We start from the raw sequence: 19,676 nt of genomic DNA, 5'->3' as shown, positions 1-19,676 counted from the left end.
TTTTCCTAATACTTAATATCTTTCATTTCATTTTTCTGTATTATTTTGCTAGATAGATTCTTTGGAGGTTAATTGAAGCCATTATGGTGGGCATCCTTTTCCTTTCATCCTAACTTTAATGAAAATGATCCTGTATTTTGCTGTTGGATATGGAGTTTTCTATAGGCTGGTGGTAGTTGTGAGTTATGTTGATTTGTTTATTGTTTTCGTTGTTGTTTTTAGATTAAAGAAGTTCTATTTCTAGTTTGCTAAGAGGTTGTAGGGATGTGTGTGTGTGTGAATGCTTTCACTTGCATCTGTATAGATGATCATATGGGTTTTTTTTAATCTATTGGTGTGGTAAATTACATTCATAGATTTTCAGTTGATAAAACATTGATTATGAGATTAACGCAAATTCAGCGTATTTTTTTAATTACTGGATTTGAATTGTAATGATTTTATTTAGAATTTTGGCATATGTAATATTTGTTTCTGTTACTGCCCTTTGTTGGGTCTGGCATCAAAATTATACCAGTTTTATAAAATAAGGAATAGTCCCTCTTTTTCTGTTATCCAGAACCATTTAAATAAATGCATATTGGTTGTTCCCTAAATGTTTGTTAGAATTCACCTGTAAAACAATCTGGATTTGATATTTTCTTTAGTTTGTCTTACAGTAGATTTTTAACAACTGATTCTGTTTCTTTGATGTCTGTAGTTTATTCAGATTATTTGGGGAGGTTTCAGTTTTGAGAATCTGTATTTTTCTAGAACTTGACCATTTTGTATAGATTTTAAAATACATTTTTTTTTTCTTTTTTTTGAGATAAGAGTCTTGCTCTGTGGCCCAGGCTGGAGTGCAGTGGCGCTATCTTGGCTTGCTGCAAGCTCCGCCTCCCAGGTTCACGCCATTCTCCTGCCTCCCGAGTAGCTGGGACTACAGGCCCTCGCCACCACGCCCGGCTAATTTTTTTGTATTTTTTAGTAGAGACGGGGTTTCACTGTGCTAGCCAGGATGGTCTTGGTCTCCTGACCTCGTGATCCGCCCGTCTCAGCCTCCCAAAGTGCTGGGATTATAGGCGTGAGCCACCGCGAAACTGTTGTTCTTAGTAGTATCACATGACTTTTGAAAATCTCTTAACATATCTTTAGTTATATATCCACTTTGAATCTCACTGTTTTTTCCACTAGTCTTTTCTCCTTGGATTTGGTGTATTTTAATAGTCTTCTCAAAGAACCACTTTTTGCCTTTTTGATTCTCTTGATTAAATTCTTTTCCTGTCTCTTAATTCCTTTCTTATACTTGGTTTTAGTATGTTCTTTGACTTCTTTAATTGGATGCTTTCTCAGTTGTTTCTAGTATTATACAGTTCTTTTATATAACAGTCAAATTGCATCTCACAAGTCTTAATATTTTCATTCTCGTTCATATTTTATATTGTTCCTATTATCTTGTTTGCTCCATAAATTTAGAATTCTCTTTAATTTTTCAAGCACTTTTTTCTAATATTATTGACTGTTTTTTAGTCTATTTGCATTTTTTTCAGAGATTATGTTCTGTCTGACACCAATTCTTGGTTATTGTTAACAGTGTTCTGCAGTCTTTGGGATCTGCACATATGTGATAAATTTTCTAAATTTTCCATGTGTGCTTGAAAAGAATATGTATTTCTTAATTGTTAGACTCACAGTTCAATATATGTTCATCATATCAAACTTACTAATTTGTATTGTTAAAATTTTTTTAATCTTAACTCATTTTTTTGTTTAATCCGTTAATTGCCAAGAGTTGTGTCAAATTTACCCCTTATGGTGTGGATTTGTTCAGTTTCTTCTTGTAATTATGCATTTAAAATATTCCTGGTGAATTATTACTTTTATTATTAGGTAGAGACTCTTTGTGCCTAATAATGTTTATCACCTTGAACTGCATTCTGTCAGATATTAAGAAAACTACAACTTTTGGTAGGGGAGAAAAGGCTAACATTTGTCTGTTGCCTTTAAGTATGTTTCTACTTTTGTATTTTAAATATGGCTGTTTTAAACATCATAGTTCTTTTTAATACAATCTGAAAAATCTGTTAAGTTTTGAGTTTATTTTATATATGGTAATGACCAATATATTTGTATTTATTTCTATTATTTTATTTTGTGCTTTTGATTCTGCTTTATAAAATGCTTTTTTACTCCTTTCTTTCCTTTCATGTTATTTAATGAGTTTTTCTCTTTGTTCTCTGCTCTTGGTTTTTAACTTCTGTAGTCATTGTCTTTTATTTAATGGTCATATGTTCTCATATATTGGAAACCGATTGTTTACAGCCCTCCTCAAAGTTGGCCATCATTATTATTTCACACAGTCAATGTTTCTTTTGATTTACCTAAGTCTTTGTCACTTTCATTCCTCACCATTCCTACTTTCATCTTACTCTTTCTTTTGGGATTCAGTTAACTACTTCTTAAAGTACATAATTTAATAGTTCTTTCAGTGAATGTGTATTGGTAATGCTTAGATCTTTGATGTTCAAATGTCTTTTAATTTTGTTTCATTCTTGAAGTATGATTTAACTGAGTGTAGAATTCTACCTTGATAGTTATTTTTCTCAGTGCTTTAAAGTGTTTTCCACTGCCTTTGACATAGACTGTTTTATGACATCTACTCCCAGTCCCCTACTGTCTTACAATTTTATAGTAAACTGATTTGTCTTCCTGGTGTTTTAGAGATCTATTTGATTTTGGTATTTGCAACTTCAGTATCTTGTATTTATATATATATATTTGTTTTTATTTGTCTTCCTTATGATACATTATTTTTCCCAAAATCCATATGAGGCTTTTTAGATTAGATTCTTCAGGTGAGACTTTACCTCGCCCACCTAGAAACCAGATTGAGACAAACAATCTTTCTTGATGTTTTTCTGTGTTGTTGAGTGACTTTTATTAATAGGCTCTTTAGGGTCTTTGCCTTATTCCTGAATCTATCACTTTTTGTCACTTACTTCCCAAAATGTACCTGACTCCTCATTTCTTGTACCATCCTGGTACTGCAACCCAAGTGTCAAGATTACCAAAATGCTGTTACAGTAGTATGTCTACTGAGCTAATACAAATGGCATCAACCACAGTTGATATTTTTTAAGTGTAATCATGTATGACTAGGCAAAAGTAGATTAAAGAGAGTAAAAACTAAAGCAGTAGTTGCCAATTATTTTTTATCCCAGTTCTACACTAGAGGGATATCACATACTCACTTCAGGCACACTAGCTTACTACTGTAAGTCTTAAGAAAAAGAACTTGTAGTTATGTCCCCCTGGTGGATGGGAACTAAAGTTAAGATACCAGTGACCTAAAAAGATGAGGGTAGAGAACAAATCATTTGGAGTTTCATACTATTATTTTGATTATCTATGTTCTTTGACTCTTCAATAATGCTCTTGAGAAAGATACTGCATTTGTAATTAATTGTATTCTTTTTCTGCATGTGTTTAGTTTTGTTTGTTGTTTTTTTTAAGGCATTCTGTGAAACTTTAGAAGAGACAAACTACCGCTTACAGAAAGAACTACTTGAAAAACAAAAGGAGATGGAATCACTAAAGAAACTGCTCAGTGAGAAGCAACTTCATATAGACACTTTAGAGAACAGAATCAGGTGTGTTGTGATACTTGCATTTCTACTCTGACTAATTCAACCCTTAATACTCTGGGCTAACTGCCCTTTATATTTTAATATGATTTAGGAATTTTCTGATTCTGAAAGTTGTAGGCTTTTGGCGTACTTCATTGGGAAAATTATGCTTTATTTAGCATAATTTTGCAAAATAAATTTTGAACATTGAAGGATGGGAAACATCAGGAAAATAAGCCACTAACTGTTCAACAAGGTAAACATTATTCATTTTAATCATTGTTAAATCATTATTAAATAAATAATCATTATTAAATGGAATACCATTATTTTATTTAAGTGACATCTTAGTTTCTAGGCATTTATGCCAGCTTTTCACATATGAAAGCTCTGGTTTGCCATCTCATCAGCATATCTTGAATTGATACTAAAGTCATTTTAAATTAATCATAGCTACTGATTTTCTCTGTTGACTTCCGAAGTGAGCTGTTTATTAGCTATGTAACTACATTAAGGCTTAACAGCTAAAGACTGCTATAGCTACCTGTATTCACAACATTAAACATATGCCTGTTTTGTTCATAGAAAATAACTTGTTGCTATAACATACTTTTAGAACGTTGTCTTTAGAACCTGAAGAATCACTGGATGTGTCAGAAACAGAAGGTGAACAGATCCTAAAGGTGGAGTCCTCTGCACTTGAGGTTGATCAAGATGTCCTGGATGAAGAATCTAGGTATGTAATATTTCATTTATGATAGCTTAATTCTTGAATAATTGGAGGAAAGTGATTCTAATACTCTATAGAGTATTTTTTTATGAACTCAGTGTTACTGTATCACGAATCTGCTAAGCAAACAGAGAATGAATTGGAAATATTTTAGGCTTTTCCTAAAATATTTAAAAATAAAAACACTTTAAAAATAAAAAGTGTCTTTGACATCAGGCTGTAAGTTTTCTCATTACTTACCTTAGAGCTGTGTCTGCATTAACTGGCCTCTGACTCAGGTAATTAATTAATTTTTTAAATATTGACAGATTACCTTAATCTCCCTCAATATCACCCTTTTTCCATTGAAAAAGTAGGCTACTATAATATAATAGCAAACCACCCTTCTTACCTAATAGGAATGATGAAAAGGTAATGAATTTAAAAGCACATAGAATTTTTATTGCATACAAATCCAAGGTAATTGTTAATAGTTTAGTGGTAATGGTCGACTATAATTCTGAGAAAAATTTTATGTTGATAAAGGTAATTACCAAGTAGATTTTTATTGGTAAATGGTAGTTTGGAGAGCTGAGTTTAAAAACCTATCTCCAAAGGTCTTACTTGGCAATGACAACTTAAATATATCAAATTTCTGATTGAATGTTTAAATACTCTTACATTAAATACTTTTACACTAAGTATGTAAATACTCTTTCTATAAGGTAGAAGATTTTTAAAGGTAATAGTGAAAATGAAATAATAGCATGCATCCAGTCCCATCATTGATATGTTCCTTTTTTTTTTTTTTTGCAGAGCTGATAATAAACCATGCTTAAGTTTTAGTGAACCTGAAAATGCTGTATCAGAGATAGAAGTAGCAGAAGTGGCATATGATGCTGAAGAAGACTAATGTATCACAAGCAGTTCCCTCCATTTAGACTATTCAACAAATTTAGAAGTGTGGCAAATACTATTTTAAAAGAAGAACCAAGAACTGTAAAACATATAGAAAAGAGCAAGAATGCACATGTATAAAGTTTACATAAAGAAGTTTTTTTAAGTTATTGAGATAGGTAATATATTCACTGCTGCTTTTAATTGTATTTTATCCAATTACATTTAATAGACTAAAAAAAATCTTGTTGGAATTCTGTTATCAAGGCCCACATTCTTAAATACTGTGCATAAATTATTATGGTGTTTTGCCTATATATTGCTCCAAACTACTGTGTATATATGTATGTGTGTTAAATCACCAATTATATTAATCAAATGGAAATTAATTGCATGTTACTATCTGGGTGATATATTCTTCTTTATATCTCTGACATGACATATTTTCATTAATAGTTTAAATCAGTGACCATCATAATAAAGATAAAATTTAGTTGAGTTTTTAATGTTTACATGTTTACATCTCTAAATAAAATTTGCTTATTTGAAATGTTAATGCTCTTTAGAAAAAAAAATGACTTTCTAGTACCAAAGGAAAACTACTTGAAAGAGCTGTAATCATATAGCTAAAGTGATAAGATAGCCTTGATTTTAAAAGCTGATTCATTAATATCAAAATACTTTAATAAGTGTCACAGTTATTAATATGTTACATTTGTTTAGTTTCCACGTAATCTTTATCTCTACCTAGATTTAGTGAGTTTGCCTCTTTCAGAATACTACCTCCTTTTGTTAAGGCATATTCTTTCGAAAATATAGATTCTAAATAAATAGGGGCTTATACAAAAAAGAAAATAAAAAGCCATATATATTGCAAAGTTCCTAACTGGCTTGACTCCTGACATTGCATTTTTATTTCTATTTGTGTGAAGATGTTGTTATACTGTATTATGGCTGATTTTCTTTTTAATATATTTAGCCAAATGATGCACTTTATGATAATTAAACTCTTTTGTGCCAAGTTTAATTGGTGGATTTCTTTAGTAAGTAGAGTTAGGAGAAAGAATTATGTAGTGCCTTTACTATTTCACTTTCTACAAAAGTCTCCTAGGGTCTTTGAGTCAGCTTTATGAAAAAATGTTTGTTTATTTCAGCTTTGTGTACAGTCATTAAAAGTGCCTTGTTTCATTTTTATAGGATGAAGTTATTTATTTTCTATTTTCACTGTTTTGCATATTGCTGTTAATAAGCATTGTAATCATGCTGGCATTTTGCAATCCCAGTCGGTATGCTTTCTAAAAACTGAGGGAAACTTACTGGGGAAATAGAATAACAATCTCCATTTTTTTCTTTACTATCTAAAAGTTTATCGGTATCTTGATGTATATATTAAGGTGTGGCTGTTTAAAATTCTAATGACATATATCAACACATTCAATGGCTGTTGTTAACCTTTGAAGTAAAAAGATCACTTTTTACCAAATAACCAAAAATTTTTAGTCTTTGTCAAAGTGCACAGGTATGTCCTCAGAACATTTTTCACAATGTGTATCAGAAATATGTTTGCTATCCTTAGAGACAGAAATGAATATAACAAATTGATCTGCTTATTTATTAAAATTATTATTCTAGACTTACAAAAGGCTTAAAAAGAACAATCATTTAATCAGTACCATTCTGTATCTTATATAACAGATCTCTGCCAAATTCTAGATATTATAGTGTTGCCTGTCTGTTCTAAAGTGAACCACCCACGTTTTCAATCTGGCTTTTTGGAAGATTGTATTTAAAGTTCTTCAAGGATGAAGAAAAAAATCTGTTAATTAGGTAAACCACTATTATTTATATTTATAATTTACTTTTTTTTTACTTTTATAATGCATTTTACTCCCAGTATTATGTTCATTTAATAAATTATTTTTTCACTACAACAGTAGCTGTGTTGTTCATATGTTGAATACCATTTTCCCCCTCCATTTTCTATATTCTCCCTATCTTTTACAATTATTGTAAATTGAATTATATTTAAGTGCTGAATTTCACAGATGTAGAATGAGTCTGATTTTCTTTTTAGGTTTACACTTTATATTGCTGATCATTTTTTGAAAGTCTTTGTGAATAGGTGCAATGCACTTTAACATAACCTATACTAGTAATTCTAAAAATTGAATGTAACTGAAATAACATTTTTGTGGATAATCTTTTAACCTTTTAGAAATAAGTTTACATATAGTTAGTACAACCATAAAACAGCATTTTAAAATGTATCTACTACATCGAGATTAGCCATTTACAGCACATTTATTTAGAAAACCATGCTTAGATAAATTATCTATGTAGTCTAGTTCAGTCTGTGATATTAAAAGGGAACAGTGGTTTTAGATATAAAAATAATTTGGTTTTGAAATGGATTTTATTACTTATAGGAACACATGAGTTTGGGGATTATGATAAAACAAGTCTGTTTTCCCAACTAGCAGAAGAATCTAAATTTTATCCTCTAGGAAATCTTCAGAGAGCTACATATTTGATCCACATTTTGGCTCTTCATAGAATTACTGTTACTGCATTATGCTTTGTTTCCATGCTGTTGGCTCCTAATAGCAAACACAGTCATCAAAACATATATTTTCAATACATGTGTTTTTAAGGCTAATGACTAGTATTAAATATATCACATAGTGTACCTTTTATGAAGACCCATAGGAGAAACTTCTCTTGGGTCTTGATCTCAGCAAAACATGCTTCTCCTAAACAGTTGAGTTTCAGGGGAGGGTTGTGTGGTTTTTGTTTTGTTTCTTTGTTTGTTTTGGGACGAAGTCGCTCTGTCACCCAGGCTGGAGTGCAGTGGCGCAATTTCGGCTCACTGCAGCCTCCGCCTCCCGGGTTCAAGCAATTCTGTCTCAGCCTCCCGAGTCGCTGGGACTACAGGTGCACATCACCACACCGGGCTAATTTTTGTATTTTTAATAGAGACAGGCTTTCACCATATTGGTCAGGCTAGTCTTAAAGTCCTGACCTCAGGTGATCCACCTGCCTCAGCCTCCCAAAGTGCTGGGATTACAGGTGTGAGCCACTGTGACCAGCCTAATTTGTTTTTCTCTCTTTTTTCTATTTAGTGGTTTTCCCTAATTTTATTTTTATTATACTTTAACATCTGGGATACACGCGCAGAACATCCAGGTTTGTTACATAGGTATACACGTGCCATGGTGGTTTGCTGCACCCATCAACCCGTCATCTACATTAGGTATTTCTCCTAATGCTATCCCTCCGCTAGCCTCCCACCCCCGGCAGGCCCCAGTGTGTCATGTTCCACTCCCTGTGTCCATGTGTTCTCATTGTTTAACTCCCACTTATGAGTGAGAACATGCAGTGTTTGGTTTTCTGTTCCTCTGTTAGTTTGCTGAGAATGATGGTTTCCGGCTTCATCCATGTCCCTGCAAAGAACATGAACTCATCCTTTTTTTATGGCTGCATAGTATTCCATGGTGTATATGTGCCACATTTTCTTTATCCAGTCTATCCTTGATGGGCATTTGGGATTTGTTTTCATCTTAAAGAGTCTAATGCTCTCTTTGTTGCTCCTCTTTGTCTTTTGGGCAGCTCTAGGCCAAATTGTAGTTCACTTGTATGGTTATGCTTTTCTGTTGTAATCATGACTTTATTTTTTATCTTCTTCAATTTTTTTTCCTATTTAAGTCATTCTATTGGAACATACGTATTTTGGGAGCCAGGTGCGGTGGCTCATGCCTGTAATCCCAACACTTTGAGAGGCCGAGCTGGGTGGATTGCTTGAGCTCAGGAGACCAGCTTGGGTAGCATGCATGGAGAAGCCCCGTCCCTACAAAAAACTAGCCAGATGTGGTGGCCTGTGCGTGTAGTCCCAGCTCCTGAGGTGGAAGAATCGCCTGAGCACCGGCGGTGAGGCTGCAGTGAGCTGTGACTGCACCATTGCCCTCCAGCCCGGGCATCAGAGCGAGATACTATTTAAAAACAAAAAACAAACAAAAAAAAGCCTTGAAAGAAGATCACTGAATGTGGAATGCACTTAGAAATGCTAGCTAATGATAAGCTATAGGTGGATTTTTGACTAGAGCACAGTATGAAGTCATGATCATGGTTTTCAGCCTCAAATTAGAGCAGACCTCACTTGTCACTTTCTAATGTATATAATTTACAGAATATTAGATCAGTGTCATCTCCACACAAAATAATAAGCAAAGCAACCAATGTATACTCAATAATGTTTTATTATAATAGATATGCTGAGAGTAAGTATAGACCTTAAATAATGTTTGCAGCCTAGCTAACTGTAATCAAAGACATTAGCAGCAGTCAAATAGTGGCTAAGGTGTGAAATGTAAAGCCCCACATTGCGGTTATTAAACCTATAACTCTGGAGGACTCTAGAATTAGCTGATCTGCTAGTCCACGCTTCTATAATAGTTCCTTTGGAGAGCAGACTGTTCACTGGCTAACACTACAGATACTTATATTCCTCTTCTGTTTTGCCACCTCTTAGATAGGAATGATAAAAACTAAATACTTGTTTTTACAGCTGCACTTGCAGCTAGCTTTGAGCCTGTCACAGTTACAACCAATGAGATAAATAGAAGTCTGCTGGTAGCTTCTGGGAAGTCTTTTCCTATAAGGCAAGAATGCTGCTAATACGGCCATTCCCCCTTCCTCTCATTTTGATCTCAGATGATGTTCAGAGCTCCTATGGCAACCATCTGCAAACATGACTGTGACAAGCCTGAGGGAAGGGTAAGAGAATCACAAAGACTCTGGCCACTTGCCAAGCAGCTGTAAGTTGTAGGTTTTGTGTTAATTGTATCAAGATAAAGACTATCTTAAAATTGTATTTTTGATTAAAACTTCAGAAAAAAAAGGTTTTCAAGAAAAGTCTATCTTGTCTATGAAAAATGTCTATGACAAATGTCTATGACATTTTGTTAGCAAAGACAACAGGAGAAAAAAAATGGTTTTCTTGAAAGCTAAAGGGGAGAGAATATCTGACATTCAAAGTCCCTTACCTCTGAGGTTCCTTTTGGTAAACAAAATATGTATGAAACAGAAAGCAGTCTATTGTATATTCTGCGTGTGTGTGTGTGTGTATTAGTCTGCTCAGACGGCTATAACAAAATGCCACATTCTGGGTGGATTATACAACAGAAATCTATTTCCTCATAGTTCTAAAGACTGGGACATCCAAGATCAAGGTGATGGCAAGGTAGGTTTCATTCTAAACTATCTTCTCCTAGTTTGTAGGCCGCCACCATCTCACTGTGCATTCAAATAATCTATTCTTTGTGTGCATGAGCTTTGAACAAACATTTTTGTGTCTCTTATAATTAGATGGTTCCTATCAGATCAGGGACCCACCCTTATTACTTCATTTAACCTTAATTATTTATCTCCTTAGTGGCCCTATCTCCAATACAGCCACACTGGGGGTTAGTGCTTTAACATAAAATTGGGAAGGAGACATAAACAGTCCGTAACAGTATGGTATGCATATAGCATCATTAAATGTTTACAAAGATGTTTCTCGGTTCAGAAGATTAGTTTATTCTTTTATTTGTTCATTTGACAAACATGTTTTTGCACAACTTAATAAAAATTATTATGAAACACACAATCCCTTCAAGGAGTTCAGAGTGATATGGCTCTTTACACAGGATAATCTGTGTGAAACAAGAAACATCTATCTGGGAAAATATTTTACATTTTGTTAGCGAAGGAGAAAAGTTGTTTCTCTTTTGAAAGCCAAAGGAGAGAGAAACATCTGTTAGACTAATCAAAGGTGCCTTAACTTCTGAAAGTCATTCCAGCAAACCACATATATGACTGTGCATCACTGTGGTTAATGTGGCACAGATATTCATGGTAAATTCATAGAGGTAAGCTTGGTAAACTATAGAGATGTGAGGGCCAAAACGGAGGACAAAGATTGTCAAAAAAACAGAATTCTAGCACATTTTAGTTGCTTTCTTAAAAGATAGAAGACCATACCCAGCAGAAAGTTTGGCTCCAGTCTACTCAAGTAGTATTGTTCATATACTATTAATAAACATTTAAATTTTTTAAAATACAGCTGATATGCACAAATTTAGAAACAAAACTAATTCTTGGTAATCATCCATCTCTCGTGGGGAGGAAGAGAAATACCCAGGTGTCCTAAAAAGGAAGCTACTAGTCACAAGCATTCAGGGTGCCATGAATGTGAGCAGCACATTTTATAGAGAAAAGGGAGAACTGTGGCAGGCCTATTATATATGTATTCCAGGGTTGGAGAGTGTGGGGATTATTTCCCTTATACCTTAAATCTATCCACTTCTTTTCATCTCCACTGTCAAAACTATCTCAAATGAAGAATTACAATAGTCTTTTTCTTTCTTTCTTTCTTTCTTTTTTTTTTTTTTTTTTGAGACAGAGTCTTGCTCTGTCACCAGGCTGGAGTGCTATAGCGTGATCTCAGCTCACAGCAACCTCCAACTCCCTGGTTCAGGCTATTCACCTGTCTCAGCCTCTCAACTAGCTGGGACTACATGCACGCGCCACCATGCCCAGCTAATTTTTGTATTTTTACAAGACACAGGGTTTCACCATGTTGGCCAGGATGGTCTCCATCTCCTGACCTCGTGATCCGCCTGCCTCAGCCTCCCAAAGTGCTGGGATTACAGGCGTAAGCCACTGCGCCCGGCCACAATAATCTTAACTGATCTCTCTACTTCCACTTCAGCCCCAACTATAATCCATCCTCTTACAGGAGCCACAGTGTTCTTTTAGAAAAATCTAAATCACATCAATTTTTTCTACCTAAAAACTTTCAAAGATTGCCCCTTGCACTTATTATAAAATTTACACTTCTTTTTTTTTTTTTGGCATTCAAACATGGTTTCACCTCTACAAACTGTTTTCTAATGCCAGCCCACATGGCTACCTTTTCATTTTTTGAGTCTCAAGCTCTCTTGACTCCTAACTTTTTGTCTGGGAATGCTATTTGTCTGGCTCTTCCTCTTCAAGTCTTAAATTTTTCCTCTTTGGGCAACTTAAAAGAGCCCTCAAAACAGTTACCAAATTTAATCTTAAAATTATTATTTACTGGCCAGATGCAGTGGCTCACGCCTGTAATCCCAGCACTTTGGGAGGCTGAGATAGGTGGATCACCTGAGGTCAGGAGTTTGAGACCAGCCTGGTCAACATGGTGAAACCCCGTCTCTACTAAAAATACAAAAATTAGCTGGGCATGTCGTGGGTGCCTGTAATCCCAGCTACGCGGGAGGCTGAGGCAAGAGAATCGCTTGAACCTGGGAGGCGGAGGTTGCAGTGAGCCAAGACCGTGCCATTGCATGCCAGGCTGAGCATCAAGAGTGAAACTCCGTCTCAAAAAATAAAATAAAATTATTATTTACTTTCTTATTATCTGTTTTCTCTTTTCTCCTCCTCAATTTTCCCCCCAAAGGCAGGGCTTTGTCGATTTTTCTCTAATTCCTGTCCCCCCCCCCCCCCACTTAGAAGAGGATCTGGAACACAGTGTTCAAAAATATTTATTGAATAATTAGGATTCTAAAAGCCTGAATTCAGGCAGTAGTAGATAAAAGAGGTCAATGATCTGGATAAAGAAAATATGGCACATATACACCATGGCATACTCTGCAGCCATAAAAAAGGATAAGTTCATGTCCTTTGCAGGGACATGGATGAAGCTGGAAACCATAATTCTCAGCAAACTAACTCAGGAACAGAAAACCAAACACCACACATGTTCTCACTCATAAGTAGGAGTTGAACAATGAGAACACATGGACACATGGAGGGGAATATCACACACCAGGGCCTATCACACACTGGGGCCTGTCAGGGGGTGGGGGGCTAGGTGAGGGAGAGCATTAGGAGAAATACCTAATGTAGATGATGGGTTGATGGGTGCAGCAAACCACCATGGCACGTGTATACCTATGTAACAAACCTGCACGTTCTGCACATGTATTCCAGAACTTAAAGTATACTAATAATTTAAAAAATAGAAGTCAATGGCAAAAAATATTTGGACAGAAACTGTAAGTCTTGGGGACTGACACTCTCAGGAGATTGTTGTGCTACTAACTGATGGAGACACTTACAGAGGGAGGAGTAGATTTAGAGCGGCAGAGGGTAGATGCAGTTTGGGACATGCTGCTTTTGAAATATGGCAGGCAATCTGGAGCTCTCCATCAGGCAGTTGGATACAATAGTCCAAAATTCAGGCGAGAGGCATGTCTTACAGAATTTGAGTCAGATTAATTAGGAGATATTTCCCCTCTTGTTCTTCACATCCCTTGGCCATAGTGTAATGGCCTAAAACATATTAGGGACTCATATGTTAGCAGCACTTAAATGAAGACCAGAAACACATGGCTCCATGTGTAGTATGGTGACAAGCGCCATGGAAATATACCTGATGGACCCAGGTGTTTCATCCAGATAATTTCTTTTCATTCCATAATTAATTTGTTATCATAGAAGATGGTATTTTTTTTCCCTCAAGGGAGATACAATAAAAGCACAATATCACAAAATTTTGTCTTTGTTCTTTGCTTATTTTAATAATATTTAATAGTTTTAAAAGTTCATCTATGACAAACCCACAGCTAGTATCATACCAAATGGGGAAAACCTGAAAGCTTTTCCTCTAAGACCAGAAGCAAGGATGCCCACTTTCACCATTCCTATTCAACATAATACTGGAAGTCCTGGCCAGGGCACTTAGGCAAGAGAAAGAAAAGGCATCCAAACTAAAAAAGAAGAAGTCAAATTGTCCCTGTGTGCAGATGACATGATCTTATATAGAGAAAACCTCCTAAAGATTCCACCAAAAAACTGTTGGAACTAATAACTGAATTCAGTAAAGTTGCAGGATATAGAATCAACATCCAAAAATCAGCAGTGTTTCTACGTATTAACAACAAGATATCAAAAAAAAAATCAAGAAAACAATCCCACTCACAGTAGCTACAAAAAAAATACTTAGGAATACATTTAACCAAGGAGGTTAAAAAACTGTACACTGAAAGCTACAAAACATTGACTTTAAAAATTGAAGAAGATACAAATAAATTTTAAAATGTTCTATGTTCATGAGTTGGAAGAATTAATATTGTTAAAATGGCTAGACTTCCCAAAATGATCTACAGATTCATGCAATCCCTCTCAAAATACCACTGACATTTTTCACAGAAATAGAAAAAACAATCCTGAAATTTGTATAGAACCACAAAAGACCCCAAATAGCAAAAGCAATCTTGAGCAAAAAGAACAAAGCTAGAGGCATCACACTACCTGACTTCAAAATATACTACACGGCTATATTAACCAAAACACCATGGTACTGGCATAAAAACAGACACATACACCATGGAACAGAATAGAGAGCTCAGAATTAAATTTACAGATCTACAGCCAACTGATTTTCAGCAAAGGTGTAAGAATGCACAATTGGGAAAGGACAGTCCCTTTAATAAATGATGCTGGGAAAATTGGATAGTCACATGCAAGAGAATGAGATTAGGCTCCTACATCTCACCATAGACAAAAATCAATTCAAAATTCATTAATTAAAGACTTACACGTGGGCCGGGCGAGGTGGCTCATGCCTGTAATCCCAGCACTTTGGGAGGCCAAGGCGGGCGGATCATGAGGTCAGGAGATCGAGACCATCCTGGCTAACACGGTGAAACCCCGTCTCTACTAAAAATACAAAAAAATTAGCCAGGCGTGGTGGCAGACGCCTGTAGTCCCGGCTACTTGGGAGGCTGAAGCAGGAGAATGGCGTGAACCCAGGAGGCAGAGCTTACACTGAGCTGAGATTGCACCACTGGACTCCAGCCTGGGCGACAGAGCGAGACTCCGTCTCAAAAAAAAAAAAAAAAAAAAGAATTACATGTAAACCAAAACTATGAAACTACTAGAGGAAAACATAAGGCAAATGCTTTGCAACATTAGACTGGGCAAGGATTTTAAAAATAAGACCTCAGAAGCACAGACAACAAAAGCAAAAATATAGACTAATGGGGACACAGGATCACCTCAACCTGAAAAGCTTTTGACAGCAAAGGAAACAACACAGTGAAAAAGCAACCTATAGAATGAGAGAAACTGTTTGCAAACTATACATTTGACAAGAGATTAATATCCAGTATATGTATATATATATATATATATAATTTCCACAACTCAACAACAATAAAACAAATAACTAAAAATGGGCAAAAAACTTTAGTAAACATTTCTCAAGAGAAGATATACAAATGGTCAATAGCTACATTAAAAATGCTCAACATCAGTAATCATCAGGGAAGTGCAAATCAAAATCACAACAAGGTACCATCTTACTCCAGTTAAAATGGCTTTTACCAAAAAGACAAAAGAAAACACGTGTTTGTGAGGATGTGGAGAAAGGGGAACACTTATACACTGTTGTTGGGATTGTAAATTAGTACAGCCACTGTAGAAAACAGTATGAAGATTCCTCAGTAAATTAAAAATAAAACTATTATATGATCCAGCAATCCCACTACTGGTAATACAGCCAAAGGAAATAAAATCAGTATGTTGAAGAGATATCTGCACTCTCATGTTTATTGCAGCACTATTTGCAATAGCCAAGATATGGAATCAACCTAAGCGTTCAACAACAGATGAATGGATAAAGAAAATGTTATATGCACACATACACACACAATGGAATGCTCTCCAGCCATAAAAAAGAAAGGATTCCTGCCATTTGTGGCAACATGGATGAACCTGAAAGACAGCATATTAAATGAAATAAGCCAGCCACAGAAAGACAAATGCCATATAATATTATTTCACTTATATGTGGAATCTGAAAAAAAAAGGAGTTGATATCCTAGAAGCAGAGACTGGGGAGGAGAGGAAGCTAGGGAAGACAGAAAACTGTTGGTCAACAGGAAGAAAGTTACAATTAGATAGAAGGAATATGTTGTGGTGTTTTATTGCAAAGTGGGATGACAATAGTTAAGAGTAAGTCATTGTATATTATAAAATAGCTAAAAGAAAGGCTTTTGAATGTTCTCACCACAAAGAAATGATAAATGTATCAGATAATAATGAATATGCTAAATACCCTGTTTTGATTATTATATAACATATAGGTACCAAAACATCAAATTTTACTCCATGAATATGTATAACTGCAATGTATCAATAAAGAAATAAAGCAAACTTTAAGAGGAAATTTAAAGAATGAAAAAAAACTGATCTCACTAGCAATCAAAGAAATATAATTGCAACTACAAGAAGATACTACATTGGCAAGAATGTGTTGTGAAAACAGTGTTCTCCCTAGAGTATATGGAAATGAACTCTGTGCATTCCTGATGGGAGTGCAAATTTCTTTAAGAATATTTGTGGAGCTGATTTAGGAATATGCAGCAAAACCATTAAAAACATTCATAGCCTTAACACAGCAATTACATTTCTATGAACTTAAAATAATGACATATATGTGATGTGTAAAGATTTAATTCAAAGGATGTGCATTACATTTATCACAAATACTTCAACTAAAAGTTTTAAGTATTTAGAGGATTTGTTACATACTGTATGGCATATAAAATTGCGAACTCTTTTGTACCCGATAAAATGAAGACTTACATATAGCCAACAAACAGATGAAAAAAAGCTCAATATCACTGATCATTAGAGAAATGCAAATCAAAACCACAATGAGATACCATCTCAACCAGTCAGAATGGCTATAATTAAAAAGTCAAAAAACAACAGATGCTGGCAAAATTGCAGAGCAAAGGGAATGCTTATACACTGTTGTTGGGAGCGTAAATTAGTTCAGCCACTGTGGAAAGTAGTGTGGAAATTCCTCAAAGAAAAAACAGAAATACCATTCAATTCAGCAATCCCATTACTGGGTTGTATACCTAAAGGAATACAAATCATTCTGCCATAAAGACATATGCACGTGTATGTTCACTGTAGCACTATTTACAGTAGCAAAGACAAAGAACCTAAATGTCCATCAGTGGCAGATTGGATAAAGAAAATGTGGTCCACATACACTATGGAATACTATGCAGCCATAAAAAAGAACAAGATCATATCCTTTGCAGGAACACAAATGGAGCTGGAGGCCATTATCCTTAGCAAGCTAATACAGGAACACAAAACCAAATAATGCATGTTCTCAGTTTTAACTGGGAATTAAACAATGAAAATACATGGACCCAAAGAGAAAAACAACAGACACTGGATCCTACTTGTGGGTGGAAGGTGGGAGGAGGGAGGATTAGAAAAAATAACTGTGGGTACTAGGCTTAGTACCTGAATTACAAAATAATCTGTACAACAAACCCCCATGACACAAGTTTACTTATGCATGAAACCTGCACATGTACCCCTGAACCTAAAATAAGAGTTTAAAAAATAAAAAAGGAAGATTAAAGATATTCATGATACACTACTTCTATGATTTTAATGTGTCCCCCACAAAGCATGCACTGGACATTTAATCCCCACTGCAATGGTGTTGGGAGGTGGGGCCTAATGGGAAGTGTTTAGGTCAAGAGGGCTCCACCCTCACTAATGGATTAATGCTGATAATAAAGGGGCTTGAAGCTGAATTTAATTCCTTGCTCTCTCTTGCCATGTGATGCCTTTTGCTATGTTGTGATGCAGCAAGAAGGTTCTCACCAGATGCCAGTGCCACACCCTTGGACTTCCCAGCCTCTAGTACCCAGTACTATAAGCCAAATAAATTTCTGTCCATTATAAGTTACCCAGCCTGTGGTATTCTGTTGTAGCAACGGAAAACAGACTAAGACAACCACTAAATGAAAGAAGCAAGTTACAAAACTATAATTTCAGTTTTACAAGTAAAAAGATATACATTTATGCATTTGTATACAGAAAGAATAAATATAATACCTGTGGTTATCTCCACTTGATGAAATTATGAAGTTTTATTTTCTTCTTTTCATGAATCTGTATTTTATCAATTTTCTACAATAAGCATGTATTACTTTGTAATTTTTAAATATTACTTTTAAACTAATAAAAACTAATATGTATATTGCCCCACCATCTGCTATCTGACTTATGGCAAATTCCTCAACATGTCTGTTTCCTATAAAAGGAAGATAATGCCATCCAAGCTATGGTATTGCTGTGGCCTAAATAAAGTGTGCATATGCTAAACCCAGCCTGTCTCATAGTAGGCACTCATGAATGGGTAGTATCTGACATTCAGCCTGTGCTGACTACCATTATCTTTGGCCATTCAGAAGAAGAGTCCATCTGTATGCCTAAACTATACAGCATAAATATTTCATTAAACTGATATTGGTGAACAGACCTAATGTCATTCATTAACTAACCATTTTATTTCAGTTGTTCACCCTACTCTTAAATTTTGAAGGCTTAAATAGGGTCCACCCAGGTTACAAATGACTTTTGTTCTAATTTCATTTCCAAGTTACACGTTAGTAAATAGTGCTTTCTCAAACTAAACTTAAAATACCTTTTTAATCTATGAAATACTGGAAGTCTGTGTAATGTTTTCAATAGGACACAATGGCTTTGAACTAGTAATTAAACAAGAATAATGAAATAACAGTTACAGATATTTATCTAGATGCATGGGGCTTGGAAAAAGCAGTTTAATTAGAAATAAAAGGTAAGTGGAAACTTTTGTGAAGAATCTAATGGGAGATTTCAGAGTAAGGTACGTCAAACACGAAGAGTTTTTACAGTTGTGCAGAGTTGTCCACCTTAACTTAATAGGTCAACAAACAAGGCAAAAGATTTAGGCCTTGAGGATACAAGTAAGCAAGGAGATAGCTTCCCGAATCCTTCCTGGTTCCTCATGGAAGCTGACTGCAGGTTTGGTCGTTCCCACAGTGCACAGGAGCAATGCAACCACTGCGTCCTTCCCTGCCTTTTGTGTAATGAGGCTGGGGTGAAGCGTATCAACCCTAAAGGGTTGACCTAGTACCTTGTAAGGGCTTCTTTTATATCATGGCCTGCTGCACAGGGGCTTATAAAAACATTACACAGGGTTTTAATTTTTTGTTTTGCATAAGTCTGTCAATCACTAGCTTTAATTTTATGCTTGTTAATCAAAATAAAGGCTGTGCTTTTACTTAAAATGGAATAAAAATATTCCTGTGATGGCTGAAGAGGAGTTAGAAGACAGAGGAAGAAGTGAGGGTTTGCCTCCAATTGAATTAATAAAAGTATGCATGGTAAAAGAAGACAAAAGTTACAATATCATATGGACTCAAGCAGCTGAGAGGGAAAGAAAGATGACCAGGAGAATATGGCAGATAAAACTGAACCAGACAAAAGCAAGAAGGCACAAAAGCACTCAGTCTGGAAGGTTTATAATCTGGTATGTGCCAGCCCTCTAATCTTCAACTTGGTGCATCAGGGATTTATTTAGTAGA

The 19,676-nt window shown here is 35.3% G+C and overlaps 1 protein-coding gene across 17 annotated transcripts in view; it reads left to right on the top strand.

Moving 5' to 3' along the window:
* SNX16 (sorting nexin 16) overlaps positions 1 to 19,676 on the top strand; it is an 84,389-nt gene that overhangs the window by 35,625 nt on the left and 29,088 nt on the right. For 9 of the 17 annotated variants that reach the window (XM_054656396.2, XM_063816022.1, XM_009455328.5 and 6 more), the window contains 3 exons: positions 3,493 to 3,629; positions 4,222 to 4,341; positions 5,131 to 7,144. In XM_054656396.2, coding sequence (XP_054512371.1) covers positions 3,493 to 3,629; positions 4,222 to 4,341; positions 5,131 to 5,227 — 354 coding nt within the window. In that variant the 3' untranslated portion in view covers positions 5,228 to 7,144. 17 annotated transcript variants of the gene reach the window in all.

Source organism: Pan troglodytes, chromosome 7 (assembly GCF_028858775.2).
Source record: "Pan troglodytes isolate AG18354 chromosome 7, NHGRI_mPanTro3-v2.0_pri, whole genome shotgun sequence".
Classification (NCBI taxonomy): Eukaryota; Metazoa; Chordata; class Mammalia; order Primates; family Hominidae; genus Pan; species Pan troglodytes.
The sequence above is the reverse complement of the archived record's forward strand: the minus strand, read 5'-3'. Positions and strand labels throughout refer to the sequence as shown.